The sequence below is a fragment of the Atta cephalotes genome, assembly GCF_000143395.1.
Source record: "Atta cephalotes unplaced genomic scaffold scaffold00046, whole genome shotgun sequence".
Lineage (NCBI taxonomy): Eukaryota > Metazoa > Arthropoda > Insecta > Hymenoptera > Formicidae > Atta > Atta cephalotes.
This window is the reverse complement of record NW_012130110.1, coordinates 1,223,263-1,240,972: the sequence shown is the minus strand read 5'-3', so window position 1 is coordinate 1,240,972 and position 17,710 is coordinate 1,223,263. Positions and strand designations below refer to the sequence as shown.

The following is a 17,710-nucleotide window of genomic DNA, read 5'->3' as shown; positions in this document are numbered from 1 at the left end:
AGGTATTAAACGAATTTTCGCCATTACGAAAAGTGCAATAGAATCCAAGGGATTGCGCTGTCACCGTGATATCTCTTTAAGAATCCAATAAATTTTGTATCTATTCGAGTGACGGAATGGCTGTGTCAATAAATGAAATTTGCGAGAACACGAAGCTTGCGCGTGAGATGGCATTGATGGGAAACTATGACACATCCGGTGTCTACTATCAAGGAGTTGTGCAGCAGATACACAGATTACTTGCAACCATAGCGGACGCGACTCGCAAGGCAAAGTGGCAGATAGTACAGCATCAGATCGTTGAAGAGTTTGAGAAAGTGAAGGCTACATCCAGCACGTTGCAACTTTTCAAAGTGGACACACATGGCGAGAGGCTGCTCGGTAGCACAATTAGGATAGAGTTCATCCAAATTGGAATAATGTCAAGCTAATTTAACAAGTCCACAAATTTCAGGAACATCCTGCTTATCATTCGAGGAAACGACACGAGATCCTGCTCTCTGGGCTTACAACAATTCAGATTCCTCTTGGAATCAAACACAGCCCAGGGATCCTGATGTGTGGCCTCCCTTAACTCCAGCAGAACAAAAGTATCAATATCGATTTAAACTTATAATACTTTATTACTTATTAATTTGTGTATTAAGTTCAAACTTTCTTCTTCAAGAAAATATTTCTAGTTTTTCCTTTTCTCTTTTTAGTACCGATATATATTATTGTTATATAATTATGGAAAATATCTAATTACTATTACATCTTTTTCAGAAATTCAAGACAGCAAAAAATTCAGCAACAAAAACAGCAGAATCGTACAAATACTAAAAAATCTCTTGCCACGGCTAAAAAGCCAGACAGTAAGGCTTCTGGTAAAAAGGATGATAAGAAAATTGTAAAGAAAGATGATGCAAGCAAAGTAATAAAAATATTTATTAATTATATTTCATGCTCGTAATATTGCTAATATTAATATTGATATTATAACATTATATAATAATTTACAGGATAAGTCAGAAACAGAAAAAGATGATGTTGAATTAGAAGAACGCAAATTTGAACCATCTGCTAATGATAAAGATCTTGTAGAAATATTAGGTAATGATATTATTCTGTCATTAATATCATTCTTCACAAATGTAACAATGAAAATATAAAAGCAAACGTGTATGTTAATATTTAGAAAGAGATATTGTTCAAAAGAATCCAAACATCCATTGGGACGATATAGCTGATTTACATGAGGCAAAGCGGTTGCTGGAAGAAGCAGTTGTACTTCCAATGTGGATGCCTGATTTCTTCAAGGTATATTTTCTTTTTTAATCATATGTTATAAATAATAAAATTTTGTCTATATTACATGTGATATTTTTAGGGGATTAGGCGACCTTGGAAAGGAGTATTAATGGTTGGACCACCTGGCACAGGCAAGACTATGCTCGCAAAGGCTGTTGCAACTGAGTGTGGCACAACATTCTTCAATGTCTCATCCTCTACATTAACATCGAAATATAGGGGTGAATCGGAGAAACTTGTTCGATTGTTATTCGAGATGGTAAAAAATTAAAAATAATCTATATAAGTAAAATAAATTTCTATAATTGAAAGAAATGTAATGTTCATTTATGATACCAATATATTTTGTTATTTGGCTATAGGCCAGATTTTATGCGCCCAGTACAATTTTCATCGATGAAATTGATTCTCTGTGCTCCAGAAGAGGATCTGAATCTGAGCACGAAGCTTCACGTCGTGTAAAGTCTGAACTTCTTGTTCAAATGGATGGAATAAGTTCCAATAGGTAAAACACTGTATAATGTTTTTGCTTTTGTGATACAAATGGATACTAAAGCTCTTTGTTTTATATAGCGAAGATCCAAGTAAAGTAGTAATGGTACTAGCAGCAACAAATTTCCCATGGGATATCGATGAAGCTCTAAGAAGACGCTTGGAAAAACGTATCTACATTCCATTGCCGAATCGTAAGTTTATTAAACTTTGTAAGCCTTCAACAGGAGGTAGTGTATTCTTAATAATAAATATATCTTATTTTGTTTATTGCAGATGAAGGCAGAGAAGCATTGTTAAGGATAAACCTTCGTGAAGTTAAAGTAGATTTGTCTGTAAACCTTACAGACATTGCAAGAAAACTGGAGGGTTATTCTGGTGCGGATATTACAAATGTTTGTAGGTGAGTAGAGCTTATTAAAATATAGTTTACATTGAGTTTCGAACTCTATCGAACTATTTTACATTTGTTGCAGGGATGCTTCCATGATGTTAATGAGAAAGAAAATTGCGGGTTTAAGGCCCGATCAAATCAGGCAATTGCCAAAGGAAGAATTGGATTTGCCTGTATCCGCTGCTGATTTCGACGAAGCCGTTGAGAGATGTAACAAAAGCGTTTCCCAAGAAGACTTAGAAAAATATGAGAAATGGATGAGCGAATTCGGTTCCTCTTGATATCATTCCCTCAAGAAGTAACATAATTCATTAACATGTTTGTTAATCCTGATTACAATTAATATTATATTATTCCGTTTAATATAAACGGGGAGCTTCTTAATCCTTTGCAACTCCTAATGACTAGTTCTCTATACTTGAGACTTGAGGAAAAATCAAATCAAATTGGAAAATAAGACTGTACGATAGGAATAATGAGATAAAAGTTGAGTAATATTGCTAATCTCAACTGTAACACTAAAGACTTAACTGGCAGTAATTAAGTAGTCGTAAATAACTTTTATAGTCAATAATATATTCCATTAAGTCTAAATGTAAAACTGTTCATAATACTACAATTAAAACAAAATATTTCTGGAATTATTGATATGTTGTACATCTTCAGCCTTTCTTTGGAGCACAACCTTCTTTCCGTAAATTTCTTGTTTCTTCGTCTATATTTTTTGAATCTTTAGGTGCTTTGTAATTAGAAACGTGATCTACTCGTATTACTCTACCTAATATCTATAACAAAAAAAACAATTTTTATTAGACATTTCAAATAATTATAATTATATATTTTATAGATATTGCAAGCAATTATGTAATTTATAGATACAAAATTTTATTGTATACGTAAAAATAAAACAATTATATTACAAAGAGACGATTATATCGCTATCCCACTAAAATACCTTTATGCCATTGAAATTGTCGACCGCTAATATAGTGCTCCTCTGATCTTCATAACATAAGAAACCATAACCCTTTTGCTTTCCAGTATCTTTATCTCTGATTAAATTTATATTAACTATTTCCCCATATCTGTAATGATATTCTATATTTAATGTGAAACTCCAATTGTGTTTTGAATTATAATTACAACTTGTTTACTATTTAACTTACTGAGAAAAAATGGCAATAACATCACCTTCCGTTAAATTATATGGAAGGCCACCGATAAAAATCCAAGCACTATCTTTATACTGATCGTGCCAAGATGATTTGTTCCTCCCTTGTAATTCTTGTTCGTTGAGCTTCTTTATATTTTTGACGTTACTGAAAGCACAGATTAGTCATAATCCTACTTTTTATTTCATAAAACAGAAATTCGTGTATGTCAAGCTAAAAATTAAAGATAATAAAACAAGAAATAAAATTGATTATGTTATTAAATAAGATTATTAATTCAATTATTAAGTTAACTAATCAAATATTTTCATATTTTCTACTATTCACGTAATTTTCTTAACCAATAAATGAATTGAAAATACATACGTCAAAGGATTCATTGCATCTAATAATGAAGTTATACATAAACTTTAATCAAGAAGAATATTGTAAAACGCTTAAAAATATTCACAAAGAATACTAAAAAAAAACTATGATAGAATTGGATTTGTGTTTATAATTTTTTTTCTTTTTAGGTTGATTTTAAGCCGCTATTTCAATTTCTCAATGGACCTATTCTATCGAAGATAATTAGCTGTCGATGATCACAAGTTTCTCAACTGATTCAACCATGATATAAGAAAACGTATCATTCCCGAGGATGCGCAGTAGGAAGCCAAAATTTGATTGGCTGCATTTAGCAGAAAACGCGACTTTGCAACTATTGTAAAATTCTTTAATATGATCTTGCTCTTAATTCTTTACTGGATCTAAATGTATAAACCAATCATATCTAAAAATTTTACAACAGTTGCTAAACTGCTTTCTCTGCTAAACGCAACCATTAGCTATTCCAAAATGTCAGCGTTATTAATACGCAGGAAAATGCATAGAAGCCAAAATTTGATTGGTTACTTCCAGTATTGCTATCACCATTATGTGCAATGGTACGCCTTGTATTCTTATACATCATGGATTCAACCATTCAACACGATTCCAATCAAGAAAAAATCAGGGAGTCGATTGTGGATTTTGAAAGGAGGTGAAAATTACAAAAATAAGCAAAGATTACTAAATATTGACCAATTAAATTATAAATATTCTAGTAAATTTGTTACTTTTGTAATTTTCACTTCATTTGAAAATATACAATCGACCCCTAGCTCCCATGATGCCTACTTGACATTGGCGTGCTCCAATCTAATCAAATCTAATCCGAGATAACCCATGCTGAGGTATTTGCTTCTGCTCTCTTGTCAATTTCTTCCTCACATCAATCTTTTCCTCCATTTAACGATAAATTGACGTTTGCAAGAGCTTCATGATTGCAAAAGTGGAAAAATGATATTCAATATCGACGGAGATTAAAACGTAGCGGACGTTCCTAATGGACTTAAGTTAAATGGACAGTTTAGGTTAGGTTAGGCGGGGTTGGCGGAGGGTTGCGATTCTTTGCCGTCAACATCGAGGACGATTTTCTCCGTCGGTCGCTATGTATTCAACGAAAACGCCGACTTTGCGAATCGACGAAGCTGATCTGAAGTGCAGAAATGGCTGTGGGTTCTATGGTAACGCGGAATGGGAGGGCTACTGCAGCAAATGTCATCGAGAACACTTGCAGAAACGACGGGCTCAAGCTGAACGTGTGTCTCACGCACAGAGTTCGGATATGTAAGATTTCTTTCTGCCATGTTCTTATATTGTTTCTCTGAGCTTTTAAAGCATATCTTATTTGTTGCTTTTTTTAGAGACAATGTCACTCGTTCAACGAATGCTGGAAGTTACAAGGGATATGAGGAGAAGAAAGTACAGCAGGAGAAGAAGTATAAATTGTTGAATATTTCATTCAGGAAACCTGTTGCTAAAGGTGAACTGCATTACATTTCATGCTGTTGCTTATAAATAGTTGTCTATTAGAAGTATGCAGTAATATTCATACATTTTCAAGTTCAAGGATATCAGGAATTATATCATGAATTATTGAAGGATAATCCAGATCTTGAGAAAGTTAAGGCGGAGAATCGAGATTTGCTGTTGTATATAGCTAAGACACCAGTGGAAAAGGATGTAAGAAAATGCATACATTCATTTATAGTAGATATACTTCAGAACAAAGATGTGAAGAGGATAGAAGAATTATCTGAAATAACGCAAAACTTTTATCATGTGTTTGGAAAGCGTCTGGAAAACAGCACCAAATATTCAGGTTTTAATCTATTATATATATTTACTTGTATTATCCTGAACATTTATCTTGAATAATTTGAAGTTTATCTGTTTTATGCTATACCTAGTTTATGCTATTACAGATATACCTCCAGATATTAAAGAGAAGTTATTAGATTATGTCGAAAGGTATGCAATGACTTTGTTGTACAGAATCCTTTTTTGTCCTCCATTCACGACAGATGAAGAAAAAGACTTAGCTATACAGAAAAGGTGTATATCATAATTTTAGAACAGCTTAAACTATTTATACAGCATATTATAATTTATTTTTTCTTAACAGAATACGACAATTAAATTGGGTTAGTGGCAAGAATTTGGAATGTAGGATTCACGAGACAAGCTCGGAAGTTAGAGAACTTGTTTATACATCTATCACAGGTTTGTTATAGGCCTGTTCTTTTTAGTTTAATTTCTTGTACAGTTCATCTTTTCTTTTTTTCTCTTCAATATGGAGAAAAAAGAAAGACGAATTGTACAAGAACTTTAGGTAAAAAGAACAATTCTTATATTACTAAATAAAATCACATAACAGTCAACAATTTTGCAATTCAACATTGCAGCACAATATGAGCACTAATTTCTTTCAGATCTTTTAAATATGGATTCCGCTAAAGCGCCCCAAGAGAAACTGGCCTGTGTAATTCATTGTTGTAGAAATATATTTTTGTTGTTGCAACAGTCTGTTGATGGACCTGCATCTGCTGATGAATTCCTTCCAGCGCTTATATTTATCGTTTTAAAGGCTAATCCTGCACGCCTCAAAAGCAATATAAATTTTATTACAAGATTTTGCAATGCCAGCAGATTAATGACTGGAGAAGGAGGCTATTACTTCACAAATCTGGTACAGTTATATATATATTAGAAATTTCGCAATTTCTTTTACGCTATCTCAAAGGCAAGAGATTATTATTGTTTTTAATAATAACTATTCGTAACATTAGTGTTGCGCAGTGTCATTTATCGAAAACTTAACCGCGGAATCCTTGAATATGGCTGAGAAGGACTTTAATGCATACATGTCAGGAGAATGTGTTCCAGCTAACACATGGGAATCGGCTCTTATGATATGCGAAGTAATATTTGTGATATATATTTATAGTTGAGAATTGATTACTCATAGATGTAATTTATTATATAATGTTAAATTTATGTTTAATTTACGTAATTAAACATAAATTTATGTTTAATTGCAGAGTTTACACTTCATGTGCGAAGATATAACTTTATTAGATGACTTGCAAACTAAAAATACTGACATTATAAAACAAGCAGAAGAACTGAAAAATAAAATGATAGATTTCAAAGAGAAGATCAGAGAAGATGTAGATAAAGTAATTGAGAGAACACCGCTACTAATATCGCATAGTCAGAGGGTACCTACTAATTTAGATAGCGAGGATATTGAGAGCTATCAGCTACCCCCGCCAATTATTCCACAGGTAAGAATGAGATAGGTGAAAATTAGATGTAATTTTTCTCTTTGAATTACATCTTACATAAAACATTTTAAATTTTCTAACAGATATATCCACATTCTGTCGATAATATGAATGGTGGCGTAATGATGGATTTGTCGAGTGATTTAATGAGAACGTCACTAGTAGAAGATTCTGTAACGCCATCTCCAACATTTGACTTTCCATCCTTCATTGGCGATGATAGTCTGGAAGTTAGCAAAGGCGAGGACGAGACTAGTCTTATTAGCTTAGATACTCAGTCCGATCTTGCATCTGGCGATACCCAACTCTTTAAGAAACATATGACAGACAGCTTATTAGATGAGTGCCCTACACCCGAAGCAAATCTACCACCCGTTTTAAAACCAATTAGCTCGGAAGATTATCATGGCTTTACGATTCAAGGATCAAATATTCCGACAATCCCATGCAGCACAGGTGATTCATCTTTAACTCCGGCTGAATTGAATTCCGGTTACTATCAGAACATGTAGTATAAGTTAGAGAAATGTGATCTAAGTATTATTTATGCGGAAAGCATTTAATAAACTTCGATTGCGATAGTGATTCGATTAAGAAAAATTTTTTGATAATCTTTTATCGCAATTTTATTTTGTATTTATATAGACTTTATTATAGATGTATAAAACAGAAAGAATAATATAGTGATGTATGGGAGTCTCTTTTGACGCTGAACTGAAAGATTACGTTTTACAATTAAGTTGCTGTGATAAAATCATTCACAATACTAACGTATCTGAATTTGATTTAATATTTTTGTGATAAAAAACAGTAAAAACAACGAATAGATTGCATAAAAAATTACAATTATTAAATATGTTTTAATCTGTTGCCTATTAAATATATTTCCTGACGTTATTGTAAACATATTTCCACATGAGAATTTGTGTCTTGAATTTTAGCTATATCAATATCTTGGCATACTGGATTATTTCGTAAATCTAGTCTTCTTAAATTTTTGTGCCGTTTTATTAAGTTGACTATCTCCTTCATACTCACTAACTTATTATTTCTCAAAGAGAGAACTTCGAGATTATATAGAGTAGGAAAACGTTTCAATGATATTAAGCCATTGCTGGACAGTGACAGTTTCGCGCATCGTTGTAATGTGGAAAGCTGATATAAAGAATTCTCTAACTGGTTTGCACCAAGATTCACTTCTTTAAAGAAACTAAAATAGTGATTATTGTGTAATTTCGTCAAATCTAATCCTGATAAATCAATCTTTGACTGTATTTCTAAATCGTTTTCTTCTTTCCACATTTCAAGTAGTTTATACTCCACTAAAAGTTTGCTTCCTAAAAGAACAGATAATATTGATAGAAGCATAATAATCAAATAAAAACCAAACAGTTAATAGTATTACTAAAAAAATAAAATGAATTATGAATATTTCATTATAAAAAAATATTACTTACGCAAATCTTTGTAATAATTCTTACGAAGACTGTCGATTTTTGATAGCGCCGATAGATTATTTAATATATCATTATAAAATTTGTTGAAATCGATCTTTTTCATCAGTAATGTACTAGTTAGTAAGGCCCACTTGTTATTTGGTTCCATTTCGGAAAGTTGGTTATAGCTCTTTAATTGTTTATTTAATTGTTTATCGTTGCTATTTTGTTTGTGCAAGCTTGAATTATCTTTGTAAATCCATGCACCTTCTAACTCTGAATACAAAAGTTGATATATTGTATCTTGCAGTTTTATAGCAACTTCTTTGGCACTATTCAAATCTTCTAAAGATCTTGTGAACTCTGCGATTCGTAACTTGGCAAATTTTTCATCTGGATGTAATTGCCATTGTGCATCAATAGTTTCGCCATTTACAATTAATGAAAGTAAAATTGATTTAATCAATATATTGTTGTCAATAACAACAATAGCGGTATCTTTCGTAATTTGAGCACGCCATAATCTACAAGTTGTCATGCACTTATCTAGAAGCCATCTCTGATAGAACCATGCGCTAGTGTCATTGGGATCAGTAAATGTTGCATTCATGACTAGATCAAGCTCTGGAAAATATTATATCGTTATTTATCAGGATATAAAATACAGCACAAATTACAAACAATTTACCCTCTCTGTATTTATCGTCTACAATTGGTATTTCTTCAGACGTAGTGCCAAACATTTTAGTTAATATTCGACTTCTATAGTGCCAAGACGAGTAATTTGAAAAGTTATTCAATATTTTTGTGGTGGAGAATTCAAACTCTTCCTCGTTAGAAATCCCAGCTTTTTGCACAACAAACTCTCTGTAATCCCAGCAGTGAACTACAGTAAAAAGAAATATATATTCAAATATGTGCCAATTTGTTGAAAGAGCATATAGCAAGATGACATTATTTATCATTATAACATTTTGATGGCAAAAAAAACATCATTGATGTTAAATAATTATTTGCTACCTGGAAGTAATGTTGCTATATAATAAGTATACATTGTAACATACATATAATTATAAATATGACATACTAACAATTTCTTTCATCTATATTTAGGCATTTTGCACACAGAGATAATTCTTTCTTCCAATCTGGTTCGGACATTCGTTCCATCACCCAACATCTTTGATGCCACACACTATAGGACTTGGGATTATCTTTGAGACACTGTTCAGTCAAGCTCATTTCATTCTCAAGCAGCTGTTTATAATCTTCTTCATTACTGCAATTTCATCATTAAGTTAATTTCATTCATCTCATTAATCAGATATCTTAATGTGTTACCATTCGTTATTCTCGAAAAATTCACGACGGATATTCCACAGTGTATAAATGTCCGAGTTGTTCAATAGCATACGCTTGGTGACTAACAACAACTCATCATCCCATTTCTTATCTTTTCTCTGAAATGTAAATGATATAATGATCGTGTATGAAAATTGCAATAACAAATGCTACTTCGTATACATGATAAAACAAGTTGAAACCTTTTGAAATACTGTATTAATGTCAGTCTTATATTGAGCTACTCTGACCGTTCTTTCCCGTTTTTTTATTTCCTCCTGTTCCGCTGTCGTACGCACCTTCACTCGGCCATGCTAAAAACATTATTTTTCAAACACATATAAATCAAATTGATAAGCTGTCTGTCATTGCATATCTGTTTAATAAAATAGCACAAATTCTTTCAATGCGCAATAAAAAAATATCATGACAATATATACATTAATTAATCAAGTAAATATAATTTTTAAAAAATTGCTCTTTACCATCTCGAATATTTTTTGTTCGCTCGTGAGTCAATAACAGTCAGCAAATTTGTTAGAATGACGATCATAGAACATGTACTATGACGATTACATCTGGAGTCACCGGATTCTATAGACCAATTGCGATTTCTAAACGTGTACCTGAAAATCCTGAGTGCAGATGCAATATATGAAAATAGGTTAGAAATCTTGAAATAATTAGGAATATTTTAATTTATTAACTCTCCTTGCGATCTCGCAATTTTAAAGTTCATCTTAAGAAAGCACCGTGAACTTTTCAATGGACATTTCTTTTAATTTTCAAATTTATTAAGGAAAAAGAAAATACAGAACAGAAAAAAGGAAAAAAGATAGAAAAACGTACAGAAAGTGCAACGAAGAAATTCGCGCGATTTGTAATGTGAATGTGACTTTACTTTTGCATTGTGGATGTGGCTTAATATACGTGACATCGATCAGCTGGCAGAGTGACAGATCCATCGCTCATCGGTTCATTTAAAATGGCATCCACCACGGTGGCGACCGCTACGATACGAGCTGTGACAGGGAGAAAAATTCTTCCGACTCGCGCTGCGCTCACCTTGGTTAGCGTATTATTAATTATATACTCCTGCATTCACGTTTTTCACATCTCCCCTCCCCTTTTTTTTTACAAAAAAGCAATTGTTCCGATTTGCTCCATACTCGCGTTGCAACCTTTCAAGTATCCGCATAGAAAACAAAAATAAAGAAGTTTGTAAAAAAATGTAGAATATTCGAACAAGTTTATTTTGCAATTTCCATTACATTTAATAACGAATTTTGCGACGCGTCTTAATTCTAATTGCGTAATTGCCTGTGCTCTACTATTTCGCAACATTGCAACATATCAAAATGAATAATAAATCTTATCATTCTCAAGGATACATTTTATGTAAATATATTGATGAAGAAACATTTTTACATTTTAGACACCTAACGCTGTTAAAAAAATTAAGGAGATTTTAAAGGATAAGAGCGAATATGTAAGTATAGGTGTAATATATGACTTATACATATAACATATAATTGAGAAATGTGTAATTTTAATAATTAGAACACATAAAGATTTATAACGAATTCTTTGAGCTTTAAAAATATGTACTAGAATGTAATGTAAGAATTAATGTTTATGTTTAATCTGTAGATTGGTCTGAAGGTTGGAGTACGGCAACGAGGATGCAATGGTTTGAGTTATACCCTAGATTATGCAAAAGAAAAATCTAAGCTTGACGAGGAAGTGATTCAGGATGGTGTTCGTATATTCATCGATCGCAAGGCACAGTTATCTCTTCTCGGAACAGAAATGGATTACACCGAAAACAAATTAAGCTCCGAATTTATATTCAATAATCCAAATATTAAAGGGACATGTGGATGTGGAGAAAGTTTTTCAGTGTAGTAAAATTTAATATGACACATATTACCATAGTTTTGTGTGATAAAATTATAATTTCTAGTTAGTTAAATTTAGGATCTTCAAAATACCTTGTAATATATAACTGCATATTTTGTCTTTTTTCACAATTGAAGGACTGAATCTACAATGCAACAGATGTATGTAACAATTGTCACGATTTAACTTATCATCTATAAGTTTTGTATATATACCTTGTCATATTATGTATGTATCTCATTATATAATACACTAATTATATAGTTTATTCATGAACATGATGTGTTCATTATAGGAAAATTAAAGTTGTATTAAATCTTTAATTTCTTTTTCTTTTTTCTTATTTGACATAATATTGAGAGTACAATATAATTTTAAAAATGTGTCAATATATATCTATATTTTTAGATGAAAAATGTACTATTTTTAGAAATTTTGCATTTGTATAGATTTAAAACTTATTTTAAATCATTTCTTATAATAAACTAAATGCATGTAATAAAAAATTGACGAATCTTATGTTTGACACAAAAATATTATAATATTAATGTTAAATAAATAATAAAAAAGAAAAAAAGTAAAAGAAAGAAAAAAAAGAATAAAGAATAAATTTCTGTTCCTCATAATTATATAATTTTCAAATTTGTTTTAAAATAAAAGTAATCTTTTAAGGCTACTTTAAAAGCGAAGTTATCATTATATGAGATATTAATATCTCATCGTAGAATTGTATTATATATCAAAAGAGTTTAATGGTATTTCCGGGAATATTTAAACTTGTTCAGTTTGATCACCTTTCTTTTTTCTAGGCTATACGATTCTTCAATTTTTGCATAAACCATTTCGTGCGTTATTAATGTAACATAAATTCTCAACTTTTATATCCCTATTCATAGTCGGGCCTTATACTTAAGATTTCTTAAATTTATCTTCAGATGTTCTGCGAATTATTTATTTTATTGGCTGAACATTGATTGAACATTTAAAGATGAATGTCAAAATAAAGACTTAGTATGGATTAAAATACACAAACGATCGGACAATAGTAGACATATATGTATGACTCGTAAGATACATATAGTCTTTGACGGATCATATAGAGTTTATAACTCACAAAAGTTGCGACCAAACCGTCAACCTAGACATAGACTGAAACCAAATACAATAAGAATAGAGTCAAAAGAAGATGAAGAAAACATTTAGCAGCAAAAAATGAAGAAAATAGTTTTAATGAAGAAGAAGAAATTGAACCAGAGCAAGAAATAACATACCGCAAGTGAAAAATGATTATGACCATTTGTCATCCGAGAATGATATAGAAGAATTACTTAAAACTTTGGCATCAAAAAAAGAAGAAAAACTTCTTAATAACGGCGGAAAACGAAGTCGAGTGGAACCTCATATTTATTGATGAAATTAAGATCAACCAACAACAGAATTTATATTATTTTAATGAAATATTAATGATATATTCTATTCAATAAAAATAAATTCCAAAATATCAAGATACCCTGACGGAAGAGAAAAAAGATAATTTTCTGACGGATGACAAATCTAAAATTAGAAAAGAAAGCTCGGGACTTATTCGGAGAGCGTTAAAAATAAACAAGAAGAAAAATTTAACTGATATAAATTATCATTTCAATAAGTAGGATTACCGATGGATAAAGGGTCCTCTACAAGAAACTAACCAATTCTAATCGAGTATTCTCCTTATATTTGATTGGGATTGGTTGGTTTCCTACGACCTAAAACCACGATCATCTGCGATTTCTACGTAGAGGATCCTTAAGTGTTAATTATTAAATCTCGAGTGGAAACTAATTGGGATGAAGCTGGAATCCAAAGAGAAACCTGAAACAGAAGAAAAAATAATTAATTTACCGTTGAAGTAGAAGTTAAATTTGAATAAAATTAATAATATTACCCGCTAATGAGAAAGTTATTTAAAAAGACAGAAATAAAAAACGAAATTAAATATTTCATCGAAAAACGATAATAATTCAATTCACAATCTTTAATTTCTAATGCAACAATATAGTGACATGGACTTTAGTGTATGTTGTATGTTGCATGTAGTATTGGCGCTTACTATCGCCGTCGTCACCGTTTGCCAGTTTATCCTCTTTACATGACGTATAGCATAATGCCGTAAGCGTCTGTGAAATGGCATCCTTGATTCTGACGTCCACCTACGTGTACATATTTATATTTGATCTCATTCTTTTTTCTTTTATCTTTTTTGTAATGCTGTTTTATTCCAAATATCTGCAAGGGTCATTTGAATATCCGCCATAACCGCGAAATTCATCCTTCTATTTTTTTTAAACTTAACTCCTAACATGGTATTTACTTACAACTTATAAAATAACAATTTTTGATGATGATAATGTTATTGTTGCGATCTGCATGTCTTACCAATTTAATTGTGAATTCAAAATCTCTCGATAGATCCGCTGAAAGTAATCTTGCAGAATTAATCAGATAGATAGATCTCGGTATTTAATTCTTTTATATACAGCAATAGTGTATGAGATGTCAATGTCTCATAAATCATATGTTTATATTGTAAATTGTATGTGTGTAAGGATCGATCTCATCAACTCCGATTAACAATTAATTGATCGATTGTTACATCTGATCGATCGCATTTGCTGTTCAGCAGAATTGATCAATCACGGTTAACATTTAATTGACCGATTAGATTAATCGGAGTTGGTTGAGATCAGTTGCATTTAATTAATAAAAATAAAACAGCTCTAAGTCGTAATTAATTTAATTTAATTAATAAAGATAAAACAGAACTAATTTAATTTCTTTAAAAATTGAATGAATAAAAATTAACTCAGTTAAAATTAAATTAATTCAAATAAAATAAGAAGATTTTTGAAAAACATTTTTATTAAATTAAAATGTCCTAATTTTACTTTCTTGAAATTAGATTATTTTAAATAAAAAAAACAATTACAATGTAGTTCAAAAATACATAAATACATGATATATAAAGTATGTATATTAAGCTGCACATTAATGCATCTATATATAAAATATATAGATATTAAAATATGTAAAATATATAAAATAAAAATGCAAATGTATATTTAATTCAAATTACAAGTAGAGAAAATTCCATCTTGAAATCTAGCGCGAATTATAAAACATTTCAAATAGATTTAAGACATTCTCGAAGCTTCGTACTTTGAACATATAATTCCTAGAATTTTCAATTGCATGATATAAAAGTCTAGATCGACAACTGACTCATCATTCTTACAATTTGATTCGTCACAGGAAAATTTGCATGAATCAGTGGACTCAATCATTGTGGTAGTATATGTAGGTTAATGTCATAATTATTTTCACTTTTTATTATTAGGATTGTTATTGAAAATTATTATACATCATCATTATCATTATATATATATATTATGATGATATATATATATATATATATATTATATATATATTATATATATATTATATATATATTATATATATATTATAGATAGATTTATATTATAGATAGATATTATATTATAGATAGATATATATATATTATATTATATATATTATATATATCATCATCATCATTATTATCCGGTATATAAAAAAAACGTAATAATAGTTACGTCACACCGAGAAGAAATCTCAATTCGAAATACTTATCTGTTCATACACTTGCAACGTTTAGGAAGCTTAATGCGCCAGATGAGTGCAAAGGTAGGATGCGTAATGAGACGTGAGTTGTTTGGCGTGATATTTATCGCCGATCAGTGGAATGATTTTTCTTTAACGGTAATATCGATGTAGAAATAATTTTCACGTTGCGATTGATGAAAAAGAAAGTGTTTTTTGATGAAGCGCAGAAATTCGCATAGATAACAAGCGACTATATATCTGCGTTGTGTATAGATGAGACATTTAAATTATTATTATAATATACATTATTATGTCATCATCATATTCTTACTATTGTTATTATTATTATATTTGAGTTTCAGTTTCGGTGCTTGAAAATGTTATTGTATTCGATTGTAATTCGATATGTACAAAACGATATATACTCTTATCCTCTTTTTTTCATTTTTAGAGTGAAGAGTTTCGTTCATCAGAGCATTCGTCACCCCGTGGAAACATTCGACATGGATAATGTCGGCGCGCGTCTGTCTCGTCTGCAGAAGTCTGCAATCATGGACGAGAGTGGCGGGAATAAAATTGGTGAGGTATCTTGGATGGACCGAGAGGAATCAATGTGATGTGTTGACTGGCATAGAATATCGAAGGACAGCAGCGATCCGCACACCAAAATGGTAGGGGGGTACTGGCCAGATCCGGAGGATGGTATAAGAGAAGAAGGGATACGAAACCAGCGTCAGTTATATTGACTTTCTTTTAAGCAACACGCGCGTTACACACGTATACTCCGCGGGAGGATACACATTAAGTAAGTACACTCGATTTGTTTGCCGAGCACGAGGGTGTGCAAGAGTAACTCACGCTTCGTCGCACTTATCGCGCCGCCTATCCTGCTAGGCCGCACATTCATCGTGAGAATACTTGAAGTACCCAAGTACCGAAACGTTTCGACAAGCTCGACACTAGACTGCTGTGGACATCAAAAAAACTTTCTTGGTATACCTGCGCGTCAACCTGTCGCGTTTTAATTATCCGCGAGTGAAGTATTGTTCGCAGCGAAGTTTGTCGAGATTGTATCGAATCGTGTTCCGATATTTTTAATCTGCACTTTTTCATCCAATTAAACAACACCAATTAGAAGTAACATTACGTCTATGTTAATTATAATTTTGCACTCAATAATATAAATGTAATATAACATATGATGTTATTGAGTGCGAAATTATAACATAGATATTATTTTTAGTTGATGTCAACTGGGCATTTATTCAATCTGCATTTATTCAACCAATTTGCAAAAATGCTTTTACTTTCATAAGGAATAATTGATAATAACAAGAAATAGGAAGAGTAATAACAATTCTCACTATTACTAGTGCAAGAGAATAGTCGTCCTAATCGTCGTTTGTTGGATGAAGTTTGCAATATCAGGCAAATTTACAATTTTCTTGAATAATCGAAAGTGATTCAATTAATTCCAAGTCAAATTATTATGTTAGCTTAATGCATACATACAGAACTCTTACTTTAATCTCTATATTTTGTTAAAATAATAGAATGTCGAAAGGGTAGAAAGATTGCTGATTATAGTATGCTGAGTGTAGATTGTAATGGATAATTTATAATGTTTGTATCACAAACTAGAAATTGAGATTAAGATTAAGATTGAATTTGACCAATCAAAGCAAAGTTCATTAAATTTGATTTAATTTTCTTTCTCCTGATTAGTTAAATCAATCATTAATTCAATCTCAATCTTCAGTCTGATACAAAAACTTGCACACTCTCTATAAATAGAATTTAAGTTTCTTAAAAAATGAAGCGAAAACATCCGCATTCTTGAATTTTTTTGTAATGCAGGATTATATTATCGTTGGCGATGAAAAGTCGTCCGCTCATCGTAGATATCGGTCTGCTCTAAAATTAATATCGGATGTAGGACGTTAGAGATTTAACGTTAAGTATCCTTCGCTTCCTTTCTCCGGTCGATCCATTTTCGAAAGACGGAAGACGTCCCTTTTCGAGATAAATTACAATTAAATATGGCCCACATAGCCAGCGACTCTCCAATTAATCAATAATATTTTCTCGACCGCAACTTGCAATAACAGCATACTCAGCAGCGAGAAAAAAAACGTACGCTGAGATTAATGCGTTTCATCAATAAAAATTAATGGCCGCCATAAGGGAGCGTGTATATGAACAGTGTGCCTAAAAATACCCTAAGGAAACGAGTCCCACTTCCGCGTGCATGCGAAATTCATAAAGTATTAAGGAAGACTTGTGATCTCTCTTGGACATTCTAATTTCGGTAGATTAGAAATGGGCAATTTTATGTCTCTCAACCGAGTCGATGGAATGTTGTTTGATATATTGATGGCTAGTTAAAGATGATCCGAC

At 31.4% G+C, this 17,710-nt stretch overlaps 5 protein-coding genes across 5 annotated transcripts; 3 read left to right on the top strand and 2 right to left on the bottom strand.

Moving 5' to 3' along the window:
* Window positions 1-116: 116 nt before the first annotated feature.
* Window positions 117-2,817, top strand: LOC105622516 (katanin p60 ATPase-containing subunit A-like 1). Its single transcript, XM_012203932.1, has 10 exons — window positions 117-381; window positions 455-590; window positions 766-913; window positions 1,002-1,092; window positions 1,178-1,299; window positions 1,370-1,549; window positions 1,653-1,795; window positions 1,864-1,976; window positions 2,059-2,185; window positions 2,259-2,817. The coding sequence occupies exons 1-10, from the start codon at window positions 117-119 to the stop codon at window positions 2,455-2,457; spliced, it is 1,524 nt and encodes a 507-aa protein (XP_012059322.1). The 3' UTR covers window positions 2,458-2,817.
* On the bottom strand, window positions 2,732-3,728 carry LOC105622517 (RNA-binding motif protein, X-linked 2). Its single transcript, XM_012203933.1, has 4 exons — window positions 3,715-3,728; window positions 3,343-3,495; window positions 3,132-3,261; window positions 2,732-2,961 (listed from the first exon to the last, which is right to left on the bottom strand). The coding sequence occupies exons 1-4, from the start codon at window positions 3,726-3,728 to the stop codon at window positions 2,839-2,841; spliced, it is 420 nt and encodes a 139-aa protein (XP_012059323.1). The 3' UTR covers window positions 2,732-2,838.
* A 1,091-nt stretch (window positions 3,729-4,819) lies between these two features.
* Window positions 4,820-7,583, top strand: LOC105622515 (rab5 GDP/GTP exchange factor). The gene is made up of 9 exons (XM_012203931.1): window positions 4,820-4,998; window positions 5,076-5,194; window positions 5,276-5,533; window positions 5,637-5,766; window positions 5,837-5,934; window positions 6,144-6,400; window positions 6,501-6,632; window positions 6,753-6,998; window positions 7,082-7,583. The coding sequence occupies exons 1-9, from the start codon at window positions 4,820-4,822 to the stop codon at window positions 7,508-7,510; spliced, it is 1,848 nt and encodes a 615-aa protein (XP_012059321.1). The 3' UTR covers window positions 7,511-7,583.
* Window positions 7,584-7,765: 182 nt separating this feature from the next.
* On the bottom strand, window positions 7,766-10,747 carry LOC105622575 (geranylgeranyl transferase type-2 subunit alpha). The gene is made up of 7 exons (XM_012203991.1): window positions 10,706-10,747; window positions 9,979-10,089; window positions 9,776-9,894; window positions 9,526-9,713; window positions 9,123-9,320; window positions 8,456-9,058; window positions 7,766-8,335 (listed from the first exon to the last, which is right to left on the bottom strand). Exons 1-7 carry the CDS (start codon window positions 10,745-10,747, stop codon window positions 7,893-7,895), a joined length of 1,704 nt encoding a protein of 567 aa, XP_012059381.1. The 3' UTR covers window positions 7,766-7,892.
* Window positions 10,748-10,760: 13 nt separating this feature from the next.
* LOC105622514 (iron-sulfur cluster assembly 1 homolog, mitochondrial) lies at window positions 10,761-11,941 on the top strand. The gene is made up of 3 exons (XM_012203930.1): window positions 10,761-10,844; window positions 11,211-11,264; window positions 11,426-11,941. Exons 1-3 carry the CDS (start codon window positions 10,761-10,763, stop codon window positions 11,678-11,680), a joined length of 393 nt encoding a protein of 130 aa, XP_012059320.1. The 3' UTR covers window positions 11,681-11,941.
* Window positions 11,942-17,710: the final 5,769 nt, after the last annotated feature.

Excerpts from the sequence above, each read along its gene's own strand:
- LOC105622516 (XM_012203932.1), top strand. The coding sequence starts at position 117 with ATGGCTGTGTCAATAAATGAAATTTGCGAGAACACGAAGCTTGCGCGT. Across the intron at positions 1,300-1,369 it reads GGATGCCTGATTTCTTCAAG|GGGATTAGGCGACCTTGGAA; the intron begins GTATATTTTCTT and ends TGATATTTTTAG. Across the intron at positions 1,550-1,652 it reads TTCGATTGTTATTCGAGATG|GCCAGATTTTATGCGCCCAG; the intron begins GTAAAAAATTAA and ends ATTTGGCTATAG.
- LOC105622517 (XM_012203933.1), bottom strand. Across the intron at positions 3,262-3,342 it reads GTTATTGCCATTTTTTCTCA|ATATGGGGAAATAGTTAATA; the intron begins GTAAGTTAAATA and ends ATATCATTACAG. Across the intron at positions 2,962-3,131 it reads ACAATTTCAATGGCATAAAG|ATATTAGGTAGAGTAATACG; the intron begins GTATTTTAGTGG and ends TTTTTGTTATAG.
- LOC105622515 (XM_012203931.1), top strand. The coding sequence starts at position 4,820 with ATGTATTCAACGAAAACGCCGACTTTGCGAATCGACGAAGCTGATCTG. Across the intron at positions 5,534-5,636 it reads AAACAGCACCAAATATTCAG|ATATACCTCCAGATATTAAA; the intron begins GTTTTAATCTAT and ends ATGCTATTACAG. Across the intron at positions 6,401-6,500 it reads GCTATTACTTCACAAATCTG|TGTTGCGCAGTGTCATTTAT; the intron begins GTACAGTTATAT and ends TCGTAACATTAG.
- LOC105622575 (XM_012203991.1), bottom strand. The coding sequence starts at position 10,747 with ATGAGCGATGGATCTGTCACTCTGCCAGCTGATCGATGTCAC. Across the intron at positions 10,090-10,705 it reads TGCCAGCTGATCGATGTCAC|CATGGCCGAGTGAAGGTGCG; the intron begins GTATATTAAGCC and ends TAATGTTTTTAG. Across the intron at positions 9,321-9,525 it reads AAATATAGATGAAAGAAATT|TTCACTGCTGGGATTACAGA; the intron begins GTTAGTATGTCA and ends TTTTTACTGTAG.
- LOC105622514 (XM_012203930.1), top strand. The coding sequence starts at position 10,761 with ATGGCATCCACCACGGTGGCGACCGCTACGATACGAGCTGTGACAGGG. Across the intron at positions 10,845-11,210 it reads CTCGCGCTGCGCTCACCTTG|ACACCTAACGCTGTTAAAAA; the intron begins GTTAGCGTATTA and ends TTTACATTTTAG. Across the intron at positions 11,265-11,425 it reads TAAAGGATAAGAGCGAATAT|ATTGGTCTGAAGGTTGGAGT; the intron begins GTAAGTATAGGT and ends TTTAATCTGTAG.